We start from the raw sequence: 13,447 nt of genomic DNA, 5'->3' as shown, positions 1-13,447 counted from the left end.
AACTCCACCGCAGGTCCAAACCCGGGCAAAAGGCCCCCCTCAACAGCCCAAGGCAGCTCCAGCGCTGCAGCCTGCAGCCCGGTTTGGCGTGGGTCCCACCAGCCCGGGCAAGCCCAAGGGCAAGTTTCGCCTGGGCTTCAGCCCGAGGGCTGTGACATCAGGTCTGACGTCAGCGAGCAAAAAAATATTTAAAAAATCCAAAAAAATTTCAATTTTTTTTTTTAAATACCAAAAAATCTAGATGCTTTCCCTATAAATACATAACAATTTTATTCACTTTCTAAATTGTTTATATTTTGTTGCATAATATTTTTTTCCTTTCTTGCCTTAGACTTGCCCTAGACTTAGCCCCCATGGGTGGAACCACAAATGACAAGGCTGACACTATTCACATGAATAGTGGCAGCCCTTGCCCTAGACTTAGCCCTTATGGGTGGACATGCTCTAAGTTGAAGAATGCAAGGCTGAATGCATATTGTAATCATTTATAATAAGAACCAACAAGAGAATTAATTGATGGAGTGTTGGAAAATTGTTCATTCAACAAGGACTTTCCACATTCCAATGCAGTGCATGCTCTGGATGTTCAAAAGGACTTCTCGCATTCCAATGCAGTGCATTGGTTTCAGAGGCTGATTAGGGCTAAGCACAGTTTGATTAACCGGACCAAGTGGTTGGAACTGCCTACCAAACTGAAACTGATCAAGTTGATAAAGGAAATTATGGGACCAACATCGACTGGCCATTCACTCATCTACAATTATTTATGGATTTTGCACACGTAAAGCTCGTAATTACCAATTATCAAACACTATAAATATGGCCACATATGCATGTCCTGCATGTTATGTATTAACCATATGCTATTGTTGAATGGAATGGTAATGATATACCAAGGTCATAAACTCATACTTGCATAGGAAAGAGAATAAGTCAACTCTAAATTAGATCATGATAATCTTTTTTTAAAGTAGTTTAGTCTGCAATGCATAGAACCTTTAATTTAGCCAATCACATATTCGTAGCATAAAGTTTTCCATACCTTCAACCACCATCTCCTTCCCTTCTCTCTATATAACCTTCAAATATTAGTGAACCTCCATCCAAGAGCATAAAGACATCTTCCATTTGATGCTGCACACATGAAGTAACAAGGAGTTGATCATGAGAAACAGAAATATATAAGTTTAGGGGCATAATCCATAATAAGGTAACAAATCAATTAAGCAACAATAAAATTATTTTTATAAGTAACATTACATACAATGGTTTTAATGAAGTTTACCTCCTCAACAGTCTTCTGCTTGTGAATGTGGTCGTTCTCAAACAAAATTATTAATGATTCAGGATCCAGGGAACGGTGGTACACAAAGCATCAACCAGTTTCTATAGATTTGTACTTCTTTTGATCCTAAAGAAAACTTCACTTTCATCCTACAAGTGGAAACATAAAAATCACAAGACTAGAAATTGCAAGAAAAAGCATGATGCTAGATTGGCCGAAGAGATTTGACATTATTAATGGAATTGCTCGGGGGCTCCTCTATCTTCATCATGTAGGTATTTTAAGTGTCCAGCGTAACCCGGCAGATGGGCCGAGCATACCAGCTGAATGTTGAGTGGTGAAGGGTCATTGCCTCAACCTCAAAAACTTGGTTTTTATAGTGAAAGGGATCTCAATGAACTGGAAGTCGATCCTTCTTCTAAAGCATTTTCAGCTAATGAAGTCACATTCCTTTTACACTAATGGAGGCTCGATAAACGATATTCATGTTGGTGTGTTAATCTAGTGCTTTTGAAGTCAATTTGAAAAGTTAAATATAATTAAGAGATTCCCAACCCATGCGTTAGCAAATGCACCCTCTATTTTTTTTTTTTTTAATTTGTTTTCTTTGGAGTTGAGGTGGAATTCACACTACAGAAACACAGATTGAGGTGGTGAAATATTTCCATTTTTTTTTTTAGGTTCTTTGGTGGGTTGGTTTTGTGTTCCTATGCAAGAGGAGGAGGAGGAGACAACTCTTATTATTATTATTATTTTTTCTCTCAGCAAACACGACGGCATGATCAACTGTCAAAATCTATAACAGAAATGCAATATCCAAAGAATGAAAAGCAGTCCAACGAAGAAGAACCATCAATGGATGAATATTGAATGCATAAAGATTTATCAAGCTTCAAACAAGAAGAACCAAACCAATCAATCTATTGCTTAACCAAACCAAAAATAAATAGTCAGAATTTGAGATTGGGGCCAAAGAACCGAACCTTGTTATTGGTAAGACCATAGAAACTCCATGATAGAATAGCTTCATCATTTTCCTTCCACTGAAGACAGACACCTAGTCAGCAATTTTTGTTTTTTTTCTTATGCGCCATGTTGTCAATGCGAAGAGAGAAGAGAATAAGGCGGAGTTGGCAGAGGGAGGAATTGTCATCATTGTCGTTGGTGTGGTAAGGTGAACATGTCGTTTGGGAGAGAGCCAAGAGGGAAGAGAATAAGGCGGGAAACAGGGAGAGGAATGGAATTAGATGAATTAAGAGTCTCATGATCTTCTTCTATGGACCTGACTTGTGCTTCACTGCTTCCGCTTCCCAACCTCAAGCTCAAATTTGCAGCTAAATTTTTTCAATTTCGGGTTTCAGACTTTCAGTCAATCGCAGCGTTCGAAAAATCGGCCTAGGCCAGCGGCTAGGCAGTCGCTAGGCGGGCACTAGGACTCAGACGACAGAGGGCTCTGCCTCAGCAGACATTGAAAAAGCCCAATGCAATGGAATCAACGTAGCAGCCGAAACCCAAAAAAAAATAAATAAAAAAAATCGAAGCTTGAATTGAGAGAAAGGCTCAAGACCAAGTCTTTGAAGCTTGGAAGCACTTATAGAGAAGCGAAATGGCTATGACTGCGAGTGCAAGCTTCGTGTTCGTTTATCTGTCCCTTCATTTCACTCGCGCACCACATTCCTCTGCGAGTTTAAGCTTCGTGTTCGTGAGGAATATATTCAAAGAATATAGCCATGCAGCTATAGTTTTAAAATAAATCGTATAGCCGAACGGCTATACTCTTAAAATATATTCGACTAGTTTGAAAGGGAGTATAGCCGTACAGCTATACCGTTAAAAAGTGCGAATATATTTGAAGAGTATAGCCGCCCGGCTATACCCTTTAAATAAACAATTTTGTCATATTATTTTAGGGTTTAGGGCTAAAATACCATTTTCGCCCACTGGGCTAGAGTTATTTCTTCAATTATTTTATTTATACAAGCCATATTAGTGCTCAAAATGCTCGCATAGATTAATTTCTTTTTTTATAGAAAAGTTGATATAGATCCAAATTCCTATTGAGGATTTGAGCTTAATTCTCAAATTTGGTGACTTTGATCCAAGTCCTTTAACTTTTGTGCCACATATAATTACATTCCTATTTTAATATTTTACAATGTAATCTTTTTATTATTTTATTTTTAAAATCATTTTTTGTTCCAATGTTGCCCCTTATGACTTGAATCGGGTAATAGTCTTTTATGTCATGTTGCCTATTGTCTATTGTCTATTGCCTATTGCCTATTGCATAGGTATATATATATGTTTTTTCATATTTTCGACTATGTGTAATAGTATTTTATGTACCTTTTTCTTAGGTAACATACAATTTTATTTTGTCTATTTTTGTATATAAAATTTGCCGATTGTCAACTTCCCTTTTTATTTTTCTCTTTAATTTCCAAGTACAATATCAACTTGTTTTTTTTTAAAATTAATTATTTTTATAGGGGAGGGGGATTTCTCACACACACACACAACTATGATGTCGCCGTTCGAACATGAGACCTCTGGTTTGCAAGTCATTGCCCTTTTCCACTGAGCTAGACCCCATTGATTAGTATAATAAACAATATATATACATATGATTTTCTGCATTTGTTTATAAATGAAAACTACCATAAACACATGTACTAAAGCATAAAACTGCACATGTCTTTATGGGAAGACATTTTCATACCTAAGCTACTGTTGCCCCTTCACATACGTCGCAAATTGTAAACCCATGACCTTCACAATATGGACATTTTGCTCCCTCTTCCACCCAATCCAAGAACTGCTGTCATTTAACAAAATAATTAAAACTTCATCCTGGATGGATAATGCTCAAAAATGAGAATATTAATATCTTTGATTGAAACCTCTAACATGTTCTTCAATGTTTGGCTTGCCTGTTCCATCACATTCTGCAACAAAGAAATACAGATAAGCTACCAAGGGGACTGAGGATAGTTGAAACAAAATATGCAAAAGTACAAAAATAAAACTAATGCATATCATCATCAAAGCCATTGGTGTTCAACATTATATTTAAAAATCAGATCAAACAAAATAAATATACAAATACATAGTATGGGTGGATTTAGAATACTTCTGCAAAAGTTTAGTGTAGCAAGGCAATGGTTTATAAACTTGAATATAGTGACTAAGACAGGAGACAGACAGGAGGTACCTGTGCACAATAAGCGACCCTCCCCTCGACAAGTAAGACACCTTGTTGTGGTATTCATTGTCTTGCTTTCACCTCCTTTTTTTTTAGTTCCTGCTAAGTCTAGAAGAATCTTCCTAGCGGTTCTCTCCAAGGAGAAAAACACGATGCTCAGATACCTCTACTTCTGTAACACCTTCTTTCACAAGTGTTTGCTGGACCTCTGAAATTTCTGTTGCAGAAGTAACTGCAGGCTGCAGCTCCATTTGTATCTTCCTAAACAACAGAACCCACGCAACCATTAGAAGAATTACGATGTTTCAGCCTATGTAGTGGTTCGCTATAGCTTATACGAACATGATTAGGTTGCTATCTCAAGGCCAACCAGGAGAAGAAAATCAGTTTACCAATATAATCAGCTTCATTTATTAGTATCCAAAATAAGTTACGGTGTGTTAGCAATTACCACAGCACACTACGTCACTGTCATATCGTATTTGTTGAAAACTAATGCACACTTGAATCTAGAATAATCTAGAAACATTGAGAGAAGAAGACAAGTCAAATTTGAGCTCTACACTAGAAACATCCTATTAATTATATAATGTATTGTAACTAGACAATTCTAGATTCATATTATAACTAGTGGCTGGAAAACACTTTGTAAAGTTGGTTACTATGCAATAACCGACTTGACTAGATATTTGCCAACCTTGAGAGTCGGTTTAGCTACTCTATATATATAGCTAGCAGCCCAATTATGTATTCAAGTAAGAATAGCTAAAAACTACTGCTGTCTAACTCTCCCATCAGCCAACTCTTGTATTCAACCAACTCTAAAGCCATGTACCCTTCTTATTTCAATCAATAAAATAAAACTATTTTGTTACTCTTTCAAAAGTTTTCCTTTCCAAGTGAAGTTATTGTCCTAAACACTACCAACCATTTTCCAAATCTCTTCTCTCTTAAACTAATAGTGGTATCAGAGCAACACATCACACCTACTACAATTCTAACAGTATTTATTTGCAGGTTAAGTGATTGTCTCATGAACTGGAACCAAGAAACCTCATGTCTGAGTTACTGAAAATAGAGTCGGAGCTTCAGGTCCGTTTCTCAATTAAGTAACATAACTTCTTGGTTGGTGCTTAGTACTGTTTGCTACAATTCTTTACAATCTGGTTGAAGAAAATGAAGGCTTAGTTCACTTCAAATTGAACCATCAAATGAGTTTTTGGCTCCTCTTGAGGAATGCAAGTAATGACTTACCAAACCATTATGTTCAGTTCCAAGCGAGGAATGATATATTGGCACTGAAACTTAAAACATCAACGGCTTCCACTTAATAAAGGCTAATGGTATGTCGTTAGAAGGCTATACCTTTTGTGTAGCAGTCAGAGTACGCCCTTTGTTATCCAGACCCTCAATTTGTGCCACCGTATATAATTGTTCAAGAAGTTCTGCAGTCACTATGCCATCTTGAAGGGCGTCTAAGGAGGCTTGTCAAACAAGATATTACAAGTTGACTAACATATATATTTCGCGTTGTGAAATTTTTGTTCAACTTGATGATTCTGAAATTTTACTCTTCATGCATTATACATAGTAACATCTAGTGATAATTGAAACTTACTTGCCAAGTCTTGACAGCACGTTCGGTCCCGCTTGAGAAGCTGGAAAACTCCATGTCTTCCTCACCCGAGTAAAATCCTAGTTTTTGCAATTCTTATTGTCAAATAACAAGAACATTATATTAGAACAAGTCGAAATCACAAATATTACATCCAAAAACGAAGCGAACACTAGAAAAGGAAAGAACCACACAAACCCAGTTACAGAAAAAGAAAAGAAACAAAAGTTAACAACTTTCTATACTAAAAAGAAAGTTAATACCCCCTTGTAAGTTGTAATAAACTGTATGCTGCTCAGTTTTCAATTTGCCAAATTTAAAAGTACCATTTTATAATTCAAAGACAACACTAAATCATAAACAAAGCACAAGAAATGAATGATAGACTCCGAAAAATCAAAATTCGCCTTTCAAAAGCAAGCAGACCTACATAGCTCGAACCTCTTCACCTTCCGACCCCTTCCTCAAAGCATTTCTGCACTTCTTCTTCTCCTTCGCTTCCGGAACGGCAGACACCTCCTCAATCTCCTCCTGAATATGGTCCAATTCTATGGCTCTGGAACTTGACCCTGTCTCCGCTATCAGATTTTTCTCCATCAAAATCGGCAACAAGCCGGCGATGTTGGGCTAGGCGGGCGCTAGGCAGCTAGGCGAGGGCTAGGCGGGCGCTAGGCGGCTAGGCGGGAGCTAGGCGGCTGGGTGGGCCTCTTAGGCGAGTTGGGTCTTTTTCCGGTGCCGAACCCGGAGGACGAACCAGCCGAAACCGAAGAAAACCAATTGAAGCGAAATGGCTGTGACTATACTCTAAACTGCGAGAGCAAGCTTCGTGTTAATATTTAAAGAGTATAGCCGTGCGGCTATACGCTTAAAATATTCGAATACATTAATATTAAAGCATCTAGCCGTTCGGCTATACTCTTAAAATATTCGAATCTATTTAGAACGTATAGCCGTGCGGCTATACCCTTTAAATATACATTTTTGTCATATCATTTTAGGGTTTAGGGCTAAAATACCACTCTAGCCCATTGTGTTAGAATTATTTCTTCAATTATTTTATTTATACAAGCGATATTGGGGAATGAAAATTTAAATTCTTTCCAATACCTCCCATTCTAATGATTTCCAGCTATTAGCCCATTTGACAAGAATTAAAAAAATGGATTTTATTTATAACAAATAATACGAGTTAAACCCATAAATACAACAACAAAACATTTTTTGGATCAAAGAACGTTGAATTTCATAGTATAAAATTGCTTGTATAGGAATTTACTTTTTAAAATGTATCGATCGTAATTATGAATTAAACCCAATTACAGCCTTTTTTCTCATTGCACTTGACAACCCTTCTCTTCTGCTATGAGATATATCAATCCGCGATATATTCAATGCAGATGAAAAATTGGATACAAAACAGTCTAACGAGACAACGAAAAGAAGTTTGCATATGAACAATAAGAATTTAAACAACATATGTTGGATGACGGTTGTTGCCCATATCTATATATACACCCCTAAACAAAGCTACAAAAATATAGGAAGTATCAAATAGTTGACTTTAAGGAAGAGATAAAAATCTCAAGGAAACAACATGGTTTATTAATCTTGAAGAAAAGATTAGGAATTTATAGGAGGAGAAGAAGAAACTATAAGAGCATGCTTGATTGAAAATTGACAAACCCTTATGTTTTTCAATGAACCGTCTTCTAGGACTTTCTTCAAATCATTTCTGCGACAAATCACTTAAATTCAAATTTGAATTACATGATTGTAATTTTAGTGTTTTCTTGAAACACATTGGTCTTATTTTGTTGGTCACAATTAGAAGTCTTAATGATTTTTAATTTGTCTAATTTTTTTTCTTCAAAATAACGTATGAGTTCCGATCATTGAAATAAATTTTGTAGTGAAATTGGAAAGTTAATGACGTGGACCTATTATCATCCTTACAAGTTGATGTAGTCCAATAGTATTGTGGATACGGAGTCCTTGTTGTGAATATTTGCATGGATGTTTGCCTATAAGGTTAATAAAAGTAGGAAGAGAATGTTTCACAAAAAAAGGGAGTAGGAAGACAATGAATTTTTGATTGCTTATTTATAAATTCTGTTACAAAAAACAGCACGCTCATCATATAATGTATTATATCTTACACTAGTTAACAAGAGTTAATAATTATGAAATTATCAACTATACTCTCTCAAAACTTGCACACCAAGTCTTGTTATTTGTTCAAAAAGTAATTAACAATTATGAAAATTAGAAATGCTCCATTGCCAGAAGATCAGTAATGCCAGCCGCGAAACATTGGGAAGACGACGAACCTCATCAGTCCGTCCTTACAATGGAGGCCATTGTGCTCGCCGCAAGCGAAGTAGTATGGCTGCCACCTCTTGAGCACAAACTCAAAGCCTTTTCCGCCTCCTTGTGTCGGTTTTCCTACCATCTTGGCTTGGCTTAAATTACACTTCATGAAGCTCCAAGGGTTTTGGAACAAGTACACGCTGTGAGGACGTGTGGTGTCATTTGGTGGATCATACTTGAAAACTGCATGTTCATCATGGAAAAAGGGTTAGTGAAGCAAATTGTGCAGAATAATTAATGTAATTACGACAAATATAACTAAAGGAACTTTTTGTTACTATATAGTTGTTATGTTATCAGATTATTAATATGGATAATCTGTGTAACTGAGCAACTTACAGCTTGACAATAGAAGACAACATTTCATATGTATAATTAGAGCATGAAGCATGCTAGAGAACTTAAACATCCTTGTACAGAATCAAGCTTTTTTTTTCTTTTCCCAAAAGGCTTAAGGAAGCTAAAGATGAACAAAAAGTTGCAAACTCACCTAGAGTGTCATTGATGTAAAACGGACCATTCTTCGACGCCCATTGTTTGTAGTCAAATCCGTAATGCCACTTTTCTGACCCACCAACTGTGATTTTGTTGGGTCCTTTGGTCTCGTTGAGGTGATATGAGCCATGGTTGAAACCCCAACCAGTGTAGTTGCCATGTTGCCAATCCTTATTGGCTAAGCCAACTGCCAGCATTGAAGCAATTAGCACCATTGCTAGGGCTTGTGCAAAATAATGGGAACCCATTATTCACTTTCAAATGCAACTCAAGGAGAAGGAAGAGAGATGGAAATTTTAGAGGGTTGAGAGGATGAGACTTGAGAATGATATTGTGAATTAAGATGTTGGCAATGGGTTCTTATATGTAGGCAGATTGAGTGGTGCAAAACGGCCTAATTTTTCAAAATGGGTGGGTAAGACAAAGAAAACGTGTTGTTAGTTGTAAGCTTAAGTCTCCCTAAGTCAGTCCTCCACGTGTGTCTCTTTTTCCCTCTCTAACCTCAATTTCATTCCCATCTAATAAACAACAATTTTCATACAAGGGAAGCAGAATGTAAGAATTAAATTCTATCCCTCGCATGTATAGAGATGAAAGTATCATTTGAATTATAAGTCATCACTTTTAACAAATTGTTACGTTGTAACACATATTGCAAAAAAACTGGTGGAAAAAGGAAACAATGTGCAAAATCCCAAAAAGAAGTACCGCAAATTGACTTCCCTAAGAGCAACTCTAACTAGTGCATATGCGGTGAGAAGGTTAACAAATTTCACCGCACCTCTTCTTCATGAAAATTATATCATACCCGAAAGTACACTTTTGCTTTGTACATTTGTAACATTCATTAGAGATGCTCTAATGAAGTGAAATTAACGGTATTAAAAGAAAAGTACTCAATAATTTCATTGAAATCATCTGAAAAATGAAGCAAAAAAAATAAATAAATATATATATATATATATATTTTTTATTTTTTTTTAATTCCAAAAATGAATGAGATAGTTGAAGGAATTTTCTCCATCAAACCTAGAGGGAGTCAACCAAACGCGGCTATCCTTGTTTTTTACTGTTTCTTTTTCGCATAAAAGTTTATCTAAATATATTTAAAAAAATTTAAAGTCAATGTGAAATGGAAAATTAGGCATTGTGATCTTAACCAAACTAGATATTGGGGAAAACGAGTAAAAGTTGCGGCCTAAGAAGTTGGGAAAATATGTATTTCATGCTTGAGAAAAAAACTATGGCATACGATTGTGTGACATGACGATGACATAGAGAAATAAATAAATAACCGCCATGGAAGAGTCTTACTAGCTAATCATGTTCAAGAGTCTGCAAATTTGGACTGAACAACCCAACTTGGCATAGCATACATGTTCAAACGGATGCTTCAAATAAAATGAGGTTTTCTTCAAAAGGAAGGGCATGTTCTGAAGTATTTTCTCAGCGCCAAAAGCACTTTTTTATATCAATTTGTTGACATGTTGATATGAGTTACATCAGTTGTCTAGAGCGGTGTCTTCGTTGTTTTGCATTTGAGTCCGATCTCTTCTCTGCACATTAGAATAATTTTAAATATCGCTTTATTAAAGAAATTATAAATTTGTTGAAATAGATATCAGGCTATTTTTTAGGGGGGGTGGGATGAAGGACGAAAAGGAGTCTCTTATGAGTTGTGTGGAAGTTCATATGGGCATGCAACATAGCCAGTTATAGCTATCAAAGTTTTGGGTACCATTAATTCAGAAGCGAAATTAATATTACAGTTTCATCTTTCTACCATGACAGTCAATTCGAACAAGATAATACCCTTTTTTTTTTATGGTTGCTTTCCATGAAAAATAAGACGTTTTGAGAGATATGATTTTTGTCTATAAATTCCTTCGTCCATGTTGTTCTCTCGACAGGAAAACTAAGAGCTAACTATCTAGACTTCGAATTATCCGGACACATACTTTGTCAAATGGTTTTCATGCATGTTTGTTGACCGGGGCAACAAGATAAGTTGGTGAGGATTGAAATAGCCATTCATTTTTCCATCACTAGTCACTCATTCACCTTTCTATTTCCTCATCAACAGCTCTCTTCATATTATTATAAAAATAACCCAAAGAGATTAAAGGACTTTGGGGAGACTCAACATAAACAATTTAAATCATTTTTAAGGGAAATAACTAACTCAGCTATAGCCTATAATGATGACAAAGCCCTAAAAGTTTCTGAATCGAGTCAATTTTTGGGGACAAGACACATATATGTATGACCGCTGTTGCCCATATTTTATACAAATTATCAAATAGTTGACTTAAAGGAAGAGATAAATATCTCAAGGACACAACATGGTTTATAAATCTTGAAGCAAAGATTAGAAATTTAAATGAGGAGCAGAAGAAGAAATTATACGAGCTGGCTTGCTTGAAAAGTCCGCAATTCCCTCATGTTTTTCAATGATTCGAACCATTTATTTTTTTCAAAATTTCTTTAAATCATCTCTGCAACAAATTATTTGAATTCAAATTTGAATTAAATGGTTGTAATTTTAATGTTTGCTTGAAACACATTGTTCGTTTATTTTGTTGATTATAATTAGATATCTTAGTAGTTTTATTATTTTTTTTACAAAAATGATCTATGAATTCCAATCGTTGACTAGGACCTATTATCATCCTTTCGAAGTTGATAGTCCAATAGTATTATGGATGCGGAGTCCTTGTTGTGAATATTGGCATGGATGTTTGCCAATAAGGTTAATAAAAGTAGGAAGACAATGAATTTCTAATTGCTTGTTTATAAAGTTCTGTTACAAAAAACGGCACACGTATCATATAATGTATTATATCTTACACTAGTTAAACAATAATTAATAATAATTATGAAATTATCAACTATATACTCTCTCAAAACTTGCACACCAAGTCTTGTTATTTGTTCAAAAAGTAATAATAATAATGAAAATTAGAAAGGCTCCATTGCCAGATGATCAGTAATTCCAGCCGCGAAACATTGGGAAGACGACGAACCTCATCAGTCCGTCCTTACAATGGAGGCCGTCGTGCTCGCCGCAAGCGAAGTAGTAAGGCTGCCACCTCTTGAGCACAAACTCAAAGCCTTCTCCACCTCCTTCTGTCGGTTTTCCCACCATCTTGGCTTGGCTTAAATCACACTTCATGAAGCTCCAAGGGTTTTGGAACAAGTACACGCTATGAGGACGTGTGGTGTCATTTGGAGGATCATACTTGAAAACTGCATGTTCATCATGGAAAAAGGGTTGCTTATAGTGAAGCAAGTTGCACAGTAGAATTAATGTAATTATGATAAATGTAACTAAGGAAACTTTATGTTGCTTGATAGTTTCACGTGTTATATTATGTTATCAGATTGTCAATATATATATAACATGCGTAACTGAGCAACTTACAGATATCAATAGAAGACAACATTTCATATGTATAATTAGAGCATGCAGCATGCTAGTGAACTTAAACATCCTCGAACAGAAGCAAGCTTTTTACTTTCCCCCAAAAGGCTTAAGGAAGCTAAAGATGAACAAAAAGTTCCGAACTCACCTAGAGTGTCATTGATGTAAAATGGGCCATTCTTCCATGCCCATTGTTTGTAGTCAAATCCGTAATGCCAGTTTTCTGACCCACCAACTGTGATTTTGTTAGGTCCTTTGGTCTCGTTGAGGTGATATGGGCCACGGTTGAATCCCCAACCAGTGTAGTTGCCACGTTGCCAATCCTTGTTGGCTGAGCCAACTCCCAGCATTGAAGCAACTAGCACCATAGCTAGGGCTTGTGCAAAATAATGGGAACCCATTATTCACTTTCAAATGCAACTCAAGGAGAAGGAAGAGAGATGGAAATTTTAGAGGGTTGAGAGGATGAGACTTGAGAATGAGATTGTGAATTCAAATGTTGGCAATGGGTTCTTATATGTAGGCAGATTGAGTGGTGCAAAACGGCCTAATTGACCCCATTTCAAAATTGGTTGGTAAGACAAAGAAAACATGTTGTTATTTGTAATGCTTCTTTTTAAGCTTAAGTCTCCCTAAGTTAGTCCTCCACTAGCGTCTCTTTCTCCCTCTCTAACCTCAATTTCATGCTTGGGAGGTCAAAATAATTTTTTTTGCTTTTCTAATGGAGAGAGTTGAATATTTGTTTTGTTGGTGCTCATAATTTCTGCGCTTTTAATAAGTAATGTTTTGATTCTAAGGAAGCAGAATGTAAGAATCAAACTCAGCTTTTGGGTGTAGAGATAAAATCACTTTATAATTTGAATTTTTTTTATGACCTTTATTATTTGAATAATAAGCCTTCACTTTTAACAAATTATTAGGTTGTAACATGTTGCAAAATCTTTATTATTATTTTTTTTCTTCAAATGAAGCCAAAAGGATTTAAAAGAATTCTAAAAATGAATGACAAGGAGACAATGGGTTGGTGACTGAGTGAGAGTGGAATGAATTTTCTCCATCAAT

At 36.0% G+C, this 13,447-nt stretch overlaps 2 protein-coding genes and 1 pseudogene across 2 annotated transcripts; all 3 read right to left on the bottom strand.

Moving 5' to 3' along the window:
• Positions 1 to 4,000: 4,000 nt before the first annotated feature.
• LOC110762926 (protein disulfide isomerase pTAC5, chloroplastic-like) lies at positions 4,001 to 7,437 on the bottom strand (annotated as a pseudogene).
• Positions 7,438 to 8,180: 743 nt separating this feature from the next.
• On the bottom strand, positions 8,181 to 9,280 carry LOC110762928 (blue copper protein 1a-like). The gene is made up of 2 exons (XM_021965654.2): positions 8,960 to 9,280; positions 8,181 to 8,652 (listed from the first exon to the last, which is right to left on the bottom strand). Exons 1-2 carry the CDS (start codon positions 9,210 to 9,212, stop codon positions 8,390 to 8,392), a joined length of 516 nt encoding a protein of 171 aa, XP_021821346.1. The 5' UTR covers positions 9,213 to 9,280; the 3' UTR covers positions 8,181 to 8,389.
• Positions 9,281 to 11,735: 2,455 nt separating this feature from the next.
• Positions 11,736 to 12,855, bottom strand: LOC110762924 (uncharacterized). Its single transcript, XM_021965652.2, has 2 exons — positions 12,534 to 12,855; positions 11,736 to 12,210 (listed from the first exon to the last, which is right to left on the bottom strand). The coding sequence occupies exons 1-2, from the start codon at positions 12,784 to 12,786 to the stop codon at positions 11,948 to 11,950; spliced, it is 516 nt and encodes a 171-aa protein (XP_021821344.1). The 5' UTR covers positions 12,787 to 12,855; the 3' UTR covers positions 11,736 to 11,947.
• Positions 12,856 to 13,447: the final 592 nt, after the last annotated feature.

Source organism: Prunus avium, chromosome 8, assembly GCF_965620075.1.
Source record: "Prunus avium chromosome 8, drPruAviu1.hap1.1, whole genome shotgun sequence".
Taxonomy (NCBI): Eukaryota; Viridiplantae; Streptophyta; class Magnoliopsida; order Rosales; family Rosaceae; genus Prunus; species Prunus avium.
This window is presented reverse-complemented; position numbering and strand designations above follow the sequence as displayed.

What these genes read in the sequence shown, in the direction of transcription:
- LOC110762928 (XM_021965654.2), bottom strand. Translation starts at nt 9,212, where the DNA reads ATGGGTTCCCATTATTTTGCACAAGCCCTAGCAATGGTGCTAATTGCT. An exon ending in TTACATCAATGACACTCTAG is followed by an intron (nt 8,653 to 8,959) that starts GTGAGTTTGCAA and finishes ATGAACATGCAG; the next exon opens with TTTTCAAGTATGATCCACCA.
- LOC110762924 (XM_021965652.2), bottom strand. Translation starts at nt 12,786, where the DNA reads ATGGGTTCCCATTATTTTGCACAAGCCCTAGCTATGGTGCTAGTTGCT. An exon ending in TTACATCAATGACACTCTAG is followed by an intron (nt 12,211 to 12,533) that starts GTGAGTTCGGAA and finishes ATGAACATGCAG; the next exon opens with TTTTCAAGTATGATCCTCCA.